This window comes from Stegostoma tigrinum, chromosome 8 (assembly GCF_030684315.1).
Source record: "Stegostoma tigrinum isolate sSteTig4 chromosome 8, sSteTig4.hap1, whole genome shotgun sequence".
In the NCBI taxonomy this organism is placed as follows: Eukaryota; Metazoa; Chordata; class Chondrichthyes; order Orectolobiformes; family Stegostomatidae; genus Stegostoma; species Stegostoma tigrinum.
The window spans coordinates 92,361,008-92,373,101 of NC_081361.1; the positions used below are offsets into that span (position 1 = coordinate 92,361,008).

Consider the following 12,094-nt stretch of genomic DNA (forward strand, 5'->3'; position numbering starts at 1 on the left):
CTGCGTCCCTGGTGCTGTGAAGCAGCTGTGCTAACTACTGAGCCACCATGCCACGCATTATTCATATAGATTGCAACAAGGTGGTGACTGCATTATTTACATAACTGCTTATAATGTATAGTGCTAATAAAACTTCAAACTAAAATTTATTTGGAAGTTCGGAATAAATTATTTTTGGAAGTAATGTTAATTACACACATCTCCACAAGGCATTCTGATTCAGCTGCATATGAACAGGATCAGTTTTTTTTTACTGCAGAACTACGTGGCAGATTCAAATGAATTTGCATTGTAACATTTGAATTGCTGCCAGGTGAGCTCACCATTACCTTGCTTCTGCAGCACCAGTTCACTGTTGTAAATTTAATTATCTGCACTCTATGCAGATAATTCATAGCTTTTTTACTTACAAAATGGTCTTGAATAAACATTCGAGAGGTGCAATAAACTGATTTTAACGCAATGCCTCAGACTCCTTAATGATATGCATAACAAAGTCAGGTTGCTGCCAAAGTTTTATCATGGGGGAGAATTATTATAGTGGTTTAACATATGCTGAGGAGCAAAGTGATTTTATAGAGGTACAGAAAGATGTGAAAGGTACAAGCAAGATAAATACAGAACCCCATTTTAAAAGTTCCAGATTACAAAAGACAAAGTTAAATCCAATAAGTGATATATTCAATGAACAGAGCTAAACGTATGTAACTGACTAGAGGTGTGTAGCGAAAACAAAACTCCAGAATCATTTAGGCAGCAGATGCTTTCAGAGGCATCCGGAATGCTCAAGGGGTTGGACAATACACAGACATCACAAAGAATTTCGGACTGGCCGAACAGTGCATACCCAATTCCTAACTGATCTTTCTAAAGCTAATGCCCATCTTATTGATGTGACTTCCCACTATCTTTGTTCTTTGAAATATTTATCATTTTGTAGAATCAACCCATCTACGGCATCTTGTCTGTATCAACCTGCCAATGTTTTACATCTTTACAGACAATGTTGTACCAATAATTTATGCATCATTTTAAGAGCACAGTGTCACCATCTAGTGACTAACTAACATCACCAAATACCCCAATTGATACATCTAAGTATTCAAAATCTATCAATATTCCGGGACGGGGGGGGGGGGGGGGGGGGGGGGGCGGTGGGAGAGAACATGGTGTCTGCACGGGTTTCTGTCACGTCTGTGGTTTCCTCCCACAGTTGTGCAAGTTAGATGGATTCGCCATGCAGAATGGCCCATAGTGTCCAGGGATGTGTAGGTTGGGAGCATTAGCCACAGAAATGCAGGATTAGAGAGACAGGGTAGGGGTGGGTGGGTTTGAGTGGGATGCCCTTTGCAGAGTCGGTGTAGACTTGTTGGGCTGAATGGCCTGTTTCCACACTATGGGGATTCTATGTAAACAACCATGTGCGACTCCACAGTAACTGCTGATGCCTGAAACAAGTTAAAGCTCAAAATAATCATATACATCTAAGACACATACTTTAAGTTACCAAACTAAACCATTTTAAAATAGAGTTGTTTGTGACTAAAACTTTTTTACCACACAGTATTTTCACCTTTATTAGCCAAAGTTTATATTAACCTGAGCTATAAAACAACTATAAAATCACAAACACATGACCAGACATCTTTGCTGGTTAACGCCAATTTTCCTTACAAAATGTTTTACAACTAATCCCAATTAAACCTAAGTAAGAGAGAAATTAAATATCAAAATTATTAAACATTAAAAATAAATCAGACTGTACTGGAAAGGAGAGCAGTCACAGTTGGACTGTTCCGACTGGCAGACTGGTTCGTCAGAAATGTTCCATTCTTCCTTACTTGTATGCACTGCCTATGCAAAGCAGTAGTTAAAATGTAACAAAGAACAAAGAAAATTACAGCACAGGAACAGGCCCTTCGGCCCACCAAGCCTGCGCCGATCAAGATCCTCTGTCTAACCTGTCATCTATTTTCTAAGGGTCTTTGTCCATTTGCTCCCTGCCCATCCATGTACCTGTACAGATACATCTTAAAAGACGCTAACGTGTCTGCGTCTACCACCTCCGCTGGCAACGCGTTCCTGGCACCCACCACCCTGTGTAAAGAACGTTTCACGCATATCTCCCTTAAACTTTCCTCCTCTCACTTTGAACTCATGACCCCTAGTAATTGAGTCCCCCACTCTGGGAAAAAGCTTCTTGCTATCCACCCTGTCTATACCCCTTGTGATTTTGTAGACCTCAATCCGGTCCCCCCTTAATCTCCGTCTTTCTAATGAAAATAATCCTAATCAACTCAACCTCTCTTCATAGCTGGCACCCTCCATACCAGGCAACATCCTGGTGAACCTCCTCCGCACCCTCTCCAAAGCGTCCACATCCTTTTGGTAATGTGGCGACCAGAACTGTACGCAGTACTCTAAATGTGGCCAAACCAAAGTCTTATACAACTGTAACATGGCCTGCCAACTCTTGTACTCAATACCCCGCCCAATGAAGGAAAGCATGCCGTAAGCCATCTTGACCACCGTATTGACCTGCGTTGTCACCTTCAGGGAACAATGGACCTGAACACCCAGATCTCTCTGTTCATCAATTTTCCCTCGGACTTTTCCATTTACTGTATAGTCCGCCCTTGAATTAGATCTTCCAAAATGCATCACATTTTCCCGGATTGAACTCCATCTGCCATTTATCTGCCCAACTCTCCAGTCTATCTATATTCTGCTGTAATCTCTGACAGTCCCCTTCACTATTTGCTACTCCACCAATCTTCATGTCATCTGCAAACTTGATCAGACGACCTACACTTCCTCCAAATCATTTAAGTATATCACAAACAACAGTGGTCCCAGCACAGAACCCTGTGGAACACCACTAGTCACAGGTCTCCAATTTGAGAAACTCCCTTTTACTACTTTCTGTCTCCTGTTGCCCAGCCAGTTTTTTAACCATCTAGCTAGCACACCCAGGACTCCATGCGACTTCACTTTGTCCATCAGCCTGCCATGGGGAACCTTATCAAACGCCTTACTGAAGTCCATGTATATGACATCTACAGCCTTTCCCTCATCAATCAACTTTGTCACGTCCTCATTTCAGTCTCCAATCACTGAAGATTTGCACTGTACTCTATAACAATCTATTAAGATCAAAGAATTTTGGGGTCATAGAATTTAATGTAGGAATAGGAACTGTGTAATTAATTTACACAAAGTTATAGTTTGTTCAGATGATGCAAACTAATTTAACATCTTGGTTGAAAAAAATGAGCTATAATGGAGAGGGATAACGACAATTTCAGAGTATCACATGGTCATAAAGCACAGAAACAGACCCTTCAACTGAATCAGTCCATGCCAACCATAATCCCAAACTGAACTAATCCCACCTACCTGCATTTGGCCCATATCTTCTAAACCTTTATCATTCATGTATGTATCCGACTGTCTTTTAAACGTTGTAACTGCACCCACATCCACCACTTCCTCTGCAAGTTCATTGCACACAGAAACAGTTCTGCGTCAAAAAAAGCTGGCCCTTGTGTCCAATTTTAAATCTCTTTCTCTTCTCACCTTAAAAATATGCCCTCCAGTCTTGAAATTCCCCAGCATAGGGAAAAGACACCTGCTATTCACCTTATCTATGGCCATCATGATTTTGAAAATCTTTTGATCATGATGTCACTATCTTGGCCACATCACAAAGACTAAAAACTATTAATACTGCAACACTACATTAAAGGACACCCCAAAAATTAAAGGGAACAAGAAAAAAAAGGCAAAGATTATAAAACTGCCCAGTGAATGAATTATTTTGGATGGTCACACAAATTATTAGTTGGTTAAGAACACGATCAGGCACAGCAAGCTCCCACAAACACCATCACAATGGCCAGATAAGTGGTTTTTAGGGACATTGGTTAACATGTTGAGGTGATGACTCTTCGTCAGAACTCAGAACTTTCTTCCTACAGATGCAGCTGGATCTTCTGAGACTCTCCAGTAATTTCTCCTCTTTCTCCAGGAGAACTCCATTGATATTTTAAAATACATTCACCAGAGGAGGTTTATGTAGTCTCTGTTTAAAATCCATTCCAAAGGTGGGAGATTTGGCCAGGATTTTGTGCTCACATCCCTGCAGTGAGACTGTACCTCTCAAACTTCTGACCAAACATTACCATAATCTCAAGCGCGCTCACTAGGTTTCCTCATTCAAACAGACCATTTCATTGCTTACTTGCCTGAAGTACAGATACAAATTTCAAGTTATGAACTGGCAGTGCCACAGGTTTGCAGGGTTTGGGATAAGTCAAACTCTATTAGTATAGAAGATGACTGTTCTATATGCCTTTCCACAGAAAACAAACCACCAGCCATCACAATGAAATTACCTGTAGAAGAGCACATAAGCTTCTGCATTCTGCACAGTTGATTCAGACACTTCCATCACACTCTGGTCATCAAATTCAAACCATCGATTATTCAGATCATTCAGGCAGTAAGCTGTGTAATGGCCACCTAGAGTCAGAATAATACAAACATCCGTAACCGTATCAGAGGAACTGAAAGACCATCGAGTATAAATTATAGCCACTGGCTTAGTGACAGAAAAGCTTGAAACTGTTGTTGAACTGAAGATGTTTAACAACATTTTTGGAAGTCCTGAAAACCAACACTTTGACAATATATACACTAGCTACCACTTGCCCACAAATACAGGGAAGCAGGCATTTCTTCCCTCTTTCTCTGTTTTACGCAAACTACAAAGAAGTGAGCAGTTTCCAAAGTCATAACCCATGTAATCAACGACTTGATTAGCTCCACCTTTCAAACTTTGCATCTTATTCCACTTGAGGTCGAGTGTCTTTAGGCCCTTTATCAAAGGAGAGATATACTAGCACTGAAGGCAGTCCTAAAAAGGTTCACCAGCCTAATACTAGGTATGGAGGGACAATCTTAAATAGGAGAAGTTGAGCAGTTTGGGCCTGTATTCAAAGAAATTTAAAAGAATCAGAGGCGATCATATTGAAACATTCAAGATTCTTAAGGATAGATGTGGAAAGGTCGTCTCCCTTGTGGGAGAGTTTAGGACTGGAGGGCATAATCTCAGATTAAGGGGCCGTACATTTAAGTCGGAGGTGAGAAGGAGTTTCTACTTTATCATAGAAAGCTATCATGGAATCTCTACAGTGTGGAAACAGGCCCTTCAGCCCGACAAGTCCACACTGAACCTCAAAGCATTCCACTCTGACCCACCCTGCGATAACCCACCTAGTCTACACATTCCTGAACACTATGGACAATTTAGTGTGGCCAATCCACTTAGCATGCACATCTTTGGACTGTGGGAGGAAATCGGAGCACCCGGAGGAAACCCATGCAGAAACAGGGAGAATATGCAAGCTCCACACTGACAGCCCCCTCGAAGGTGAAATTGAATCTGGGTCCCTGGCGCTGCGAGGCAGCAGTGTTAGCCACTGAGCTGGTTGTGAATCTGTGGAATTCTTTACCCTCAAGGGCTGTTGAAGCTGGGTTGTTAAGTGCATTCAAAGCTGAGATAAGGTCAAAAATCACACAACACCAGGTTATAGTCTGACAGATTTATACGAAAACACTGGCTTTCAAAACTCTGCTCCTTCCTCAGGTGTTGTGTGGAAAAGGAGGTATTCTGACATGTTTTCTTTCTGCTTAAAAATTATCTGTAAAAATGGTTCACTGGCCACCTCTGTTGAACTTTTAATCAATTAGAAAGGAGATGCAGGTTTCTTTTGATTAAAGTGCAAATCCCAGAATCTCTTTCCAGTTATTGCCCTGAAATAATTAGAAGTTTTATCAGCGTACACAACAGGTGACAGCTCAAGTCAGACAATGTATATTAAGTGTTAGGCCTTGTTTAGAATCCATATCCTTTTTCACCTGGAGTTGAGCTGGTTTCATTTTTTTGAACAAAATAGAATCTGCATGTGCAAATACACAAACATCTTGGATGAAATAAATGTATGCGTGTGCATCTGTGATAGTTGTGAAAGATAAAATCAGCCTGACTCCAGGTTAAAAGACAGAAAGATTCTAAACAAGGCCTCACACCTAAAATGCATTGTCTGGCCTGAGAAGGCACTTCTTGTACACACTGATAAAGCCTTTAATTATCTCAGGGCAATGACTTGAAAAGAGTTTCTGGGATTTGCATTTTAATCAACAGAAACCTGCATCTTCTTTCTAACTGATTCAATATTCAACAGGAGGTGGCTAGCGAGCCATTTTTACTGTTGCTATCTTTCAGCTTACTAATTGTGTGTCGGTATACCTCCTCTTCCACACTAAACCGAGTGCTTTCAAATAAATAAACCTATTGTGAGATTTTTGATCTTGTCCACCCCAGTAGAACACCAGCACCTCCACATCAAGGCTGAGACAGAGATAACAAAAAGTGGGGGGCTGGATGAACACAGCAGGCCAAGCTGCACCTTGGGAGGACAAAAGCTGACATTTCAGGCCTAGACCCTTCATCAGAAAAGCCTTTCTGATGAAGGGTCTAGGCCCGAAACGTCAGCTTTTGTCCTCCCAAGATGCTGCTTGGCCTGCAGTGTTCATCCAGCTCCACACTTTGTTATCTTGGATTCTCCAGCATCTGCAGTTCCCATTATCTCTTAAGGCTGAGACAGACATGTTTTTTTAACCAGAGAGATCACGGGTTATGGGGTTATGACAGGAAAATGGAGTTGAGATCATACAAGATCTAATTTAATGGCGAAGCAGACCCAATGGGTTGAATGGCATATTTTCACTCCTATATTATGTGGTCACTCACTTCGCCCTCTTCCAGCAATTGATTTGAATTATCTCCAGTGTGCTATTTCAATACCAGCAAAAATCAACCAACCTCTTCGGCAATTCACTCTATAAGCATTACCCACAGGTGAAAGCAGGGACTCCCAAGATTTAGGGCCCTCCTAACCGTATTCTAAACCCCCACCCGTGTCGTCCTTTTGTTTTAATTCGTTAGATAACACTGCATTGAAAGATACATTTTTGGAATAACTTGGGTAAAGTTGAAAAGCATCACAAAATAAAAGAATCTGGGACTCTGCTTTATACAAGCGAGAGATACTGAACACAATATACAGGTGGTGATACTGAGTTTATACACAGGATTAATTAAACTACTGCATACACTATGCAAGGTCTGAGTTTAGGAACACAGCAAAGATTAAATTGTTATGAAGAGAGGTACAAATTATCTCAGAGCTTTTTCCATCGACGAGATGAGAAGATTAAAACAATTAAAAGCTTAGAGTGGTTAAGGAGCAACGGAACATTTCCACTGATCAGCAAAGTTTAACAGACATTAGAAGTTGTTCAAGGGAGAAGTTTGAAGAGGCATGAAATGAATATATAATTATTTACCAATATTGGGACAGGTGCCACAACATTTAAAATTGAGAGCATCACAGACAAAATGGGCAAAACTAGTTCCGGAATTTTTGCAGAACTATAAACATGTTTTACTACATCACAACAAAAATGACTTGCAGACATAAACCACACGACCATTTAACATTCAAAAGCTCTTTGAAGCATAGCTGCTGTTGAAATATGTGAAACATGACAGCCAATTTGCAGAGACCTTGCTGAGTAGTGAGACAATCACTAATAATTATCACTAGGGAGGTAAATAACAGAAACACAAAACATTGTTTGTTAGTCTAAGCAAATTGTAATCAGGTGAAGAAAACGTGCAGAATAGCATTAATGTAACAGATTAAGGTTAATAAAAACACCATCTTAATGTAACATGAATCGCAGAGATGATCAATCTTGAAGTTAATGGGTTAAATTATTAGCCACACATCGTCAGAACTCCCTTCTCTTCCAATAGTGAAATGGGACTTCATATGCCAATTGAATTACTAGAATGCTCAGATGGGATCTCAGGTTTGGACTCCATCTGAAGCAAAATACACAGCCTTTAATGAACAAAAAAACTTGTCATTTTATGCTTCACAACAAAGCAGCTTGATCACTATTTAAAAAAAACTACAATATTACAATAAGGGACGCTGGTGATACTCACAACTGGCAGTACCATGATGGCAGATAACCGATAAGAGATTATAAGTTGTAATTTGAGGAGAGCTGTCTTTAGCGAGGAAAGGTTGAAGATCAAGACCTTCTAAAGGGAATGACACATGGCTGTTGATTTTGGTGGAAAACATGAGCTCATGTCGGAATCTCTTCAAGTGAATGCACAAAATCTACAATAAAATACATCAATTACAACAATGTTATTAGATCTCTGATGCGTTTGACATACACACAATCAGTTTAAAATGGTGTGATTTACATTAGCAAATATGGCAGATATTCTGTGCAAAACAAGATTCCACACACAGCAATAAGATAACTGGCCTCAGCTTATATATCCAAAGACTGGAATGGGGTTTCAAAATGCAACTTCTGACTCAAGAAGAATGGTGTCACGTAACCAATAAAAAAACCAGGTGGGAAAAACACACCGACGCTTCATCAGAGGCTGCACCGAGGATGTTACCCAGCACAGTAACAAAACATCTGCAAAACAACAAACCAGCTTGGCCAGCCAAGCAACCTCAACACCCACAACCCAAGCTACAGATCTACTCCAAAACCTTAATGGCATCACTTAATCAACTGAATTCATGGCAGGCAGGTTCACTAGGAGGACTCCTACCATCTCATCCAACTTGAGAGGAATCCACGGGGAAAAGAAAAGTAGAAACTCTGATTGCTTGTTGTCCTCCCTCATCAGTCAGCAAAAATATATATTACTGCCTGACTGGAAAATTATCTGGGATCCATGATTGAATGTTGAATTTTCTGGTCAACAGAACAATACTGAGTATCATTTCAATCTTGTACATCAGCAAGATAATGCTTACTGCGTTCCCTTTAATTCAGATACATCCCCGCAATTATATAATTGGCAAAGAAATCACACAGATTAGTCTATTGTTGATGGATAAAGGAGGAACAACAGCTCAGGGTTCTCAATTATTGTACTGATATCTCAAAAGGACTACTTAGCTAAGTTTTAAAAATGGAAACACAACATGATTGAAAATATTTACCTCTGGTAACTGCTGCACTTTACAGAATTTAACTCCATTTCGCAATCTGGAAAAGGAAAATTACGGAGATAAGAAAGCAGAGAAAATAGGGTCATCTTTCTCAGACCAGGCACAATTTACTGGGAATCTATCGCCCAACTCATAGAAGAGATAGATTCAACCGATCATCAGCTTCCTTCCAAAAAATCACTGAGTACATGTAGGAAAGTGTGAGGTCATGCACTCTGGTAAGAAGAATAAAAGCATGGACTATTTCCTAAATGGGGAGAAAATTCAGAAGTCTGATGAGCAAAGAGACTTGGGAGTTCTAGTCCAGGATTCTTTCAAGGGAAACTTGCAGGTTGAGTCAGTAGTTAGGAAGGCAAAAGTAACTTTGGCATTTATTTTTGTAAGGACTTGAGTATAAAAGCAGGAATGTACTTCTAAGGCCCTATCAGACTCTGGTCAGGCCATATTTGGAGTATTATGTGCAGTTTTAGGCCCCATATCTCAAGAAAATATGTACTGGCCCTGGAGTGGGTTCACAGGATGTTCATGAGAATAGTCCCGACAATGAAAAGCTTAACATGAGGAGCTTTTTTGAGGACTCTGGGTCTATGTTCAACTTACAGAATACCGAATGGCTTGGACAGAATGGATGTTGGGAAGATGTTACCAGTGGTAGGAGAGACTAGGATCCGGGGGCACAGCCTTAGAGTAAAGGGAAGACCCTTTAGAACAGAGATAAGGGGAAACTTCTTCAGCCAGAGAGTGGTGAATGTATTCACTGCCACAGAAGGCTGTGGAGGCCAGGTCATCGAGTACATTTAAGACGGAGATGAATAGGTTCTTGATTGTCAAGACGATCAAGGGTTATGGGGAAAAAGCAGGAAAATACGGTTGAGAAACTTATCAGCTATGATTGAATGGCAGAGCAGACTCGATGCGCTGAATGGCCTAATTTCTGTTCCTATGTCTGATGGTCGAAATTCAAACAAAACACAACATTAATTCATTCAAACAACTCAAATGTCCAACAATCGTGCAAGTTTCCTTCGCAAATATATCCTTTATACTACTGCTCCATGGAGAGCTTGGTCACCCCAGTCTATGCTTGACTCATCACTTCCAGTATACCTTCACACCATTCTGGATGCTGTGAACAATAACTGCTTTTGCTGAAAGTCTGCTTACAAGATAGCGATGGATGGGAAAGGTTATTTGGCATATCTTTTCTCATCCACTGATTAAGTGGCCACCTCACTTGCAGCAAAGTCTTAAATGTCCTAGTTTTGTGTCTCCCCGGCCCTCCCCTTGAAGTTAACTGCATGCGCTGTTGAGATGCGTATGAAATTCTTCTTGGCATTTCTCGTCCGTCATGGCATTTGACTCTAGTATTCTCTTGTATATTTGGTACTGGAGGTAATATATAATACATACAGATCATTTACAAGATTTTGCATAAATGTAATAACTAGCCAGGGTGGCCCGGCTGGATGGATACAAAACTGGTTTGGTCATAGAAGACAGAGGGTAGTGGTGGAAGGATGTTTTTCAGAATGGAGACCAGTGACTAGTGGTGTTCCACAGGGTCTTAGGTCCTCTGTTGTTTGTAGTATATATAAAAGTGATCTGGAGGAAAATATGGGTGGTCTGATAAGCAAGTTTGCTGATGACACGAAGATTGATGAGGTTGCTGATAGGGCCAACAATTGTGAAAGTATACAACAGGATAGAGATAGATTGGCGACTTAGGCACAGAAATGGCAGATGGAGTTTAATCCAGATAAATGCGAGGTGATGCATTTCAGAGGATTTAAGTATGCATTATATTGTGAATGGCAGAACACTTCGGAACACTAACATTCAGACAGATCTGGGTGTGCAGGTCCACAGTTCCCTTAAAATGGTAGCCAAGGTGATTGACAAGGTATATGGCATACTTACCTTCATCGCCTGGGGCATGGAGTACGAGAGTTGGCAAAACATGTTGCAGCGATACAAAACCCTTGTTAGGCCACATTTGGCGTCCTGTGTGCAGTTTTGGTTGCCATACTACCAGAAGGATGTGGAAGCTTGGGGGAAGAGTACAGAGGAAGTTCATCATGATGATGCCTGGTCTCCAGGGCACTGATTATGAGGAAAGTTTAAAAAGACTAGGATTGTTTTCACTGGAAAGATGGCAGCTGAGAGAAGACCTGATAGAGGTCTACAAAATTATGAGAGGCATAGTTAGGGTGGATAGTCAGAGGTTTTTTCCTACAGTTAAAGTTTCAATCACAAGGCTGCATGAGGTTAAGGTCGGGGTGAAAGTTTAAGGGAGAAGTGCGAGAGAAGTTTTTTTACACAGAGTGGTAGCAGCCTGGAATGCACTGCCAGTAGTAGTACTGGAAGCAGGCACATTGAAGTCATTTAAGAGGCACCTAGATGGGTACATGAAAACAGAGGGAATAGAGGGATACAGATCGAAAAATGGCAGGTTTTTAGATTAATTAGGGCATGATGTTCAGCACAGGCTTGGAGGGCTGAAGGTCCTGTTCCTGTGCTGTACTTTTTCATATGTTCAACGTTGGACATATAAATGATCAGAAGCAAGGTGTAAGCCAGGGAATTCAGAGCCAGGGGTCACAGCCCAAGGCTATGGGATAGGTAAACTAGGGCAGAGTTGAGAAATTTCTTCATACAGACTGGTGAACCTATAAAATTCTCTGCCACCGAAAACAGTTGAGGCCAAATATTAAATGTTTTTAAGGAGTTAGATATAGATCCAGGGCAAAGGGTATAGGGCGAAGGCAAGAACAGGCACTGAATAGGATGATCAGCCTTGATAATAAGGGTTTGGATGGAGGAATTTGTTAAGCTTGTACAAGAAAACTTTCTTATTCAATGTGTGGGCACCTCGACTGAAGAAGAAACAATACTTCACCTTCTGTTGGGAAATAAAGGAGGGCAGATGACTGAAGTGTCAATGGGGGAGCACTTTGGGGCAAGTGATCATAATTCCA

At 40.9% G+C, this 12,094-nt stretch overlaps 1 protein-coding gene across 1 annotated transcript in view; it reads right to left on the bottom strand.

The window, feature by feature from the left end:
• The window catches only part of usp33 (ubiquitin specific peptidase 33), a 92,901-nt gene that overhangs the window by 25,697 nt on the left and 55,110 nt on the right, over window positions 1–12,094 (bottom strand). The window contains exons 16-18 of the mRNA XM_048539432.2: window positions 9,111–9,156; window positions 8,078–8,258; window positions 4,395–4,521 (exon numbers count right to left, since the gene is read on the bottom strand). Coding sequence (XP_048395389.1) covers window positions 4,395–4,521; window positions 8,078–8,258; window positions 9,111–9,156 — 354 coding nt within the window. The remainder of the gene's footprint in view (window positions 1–4,394; window positions 4,522–8,077; window positions 8,259–9,110; window positions 9,157–12,094) is intronic.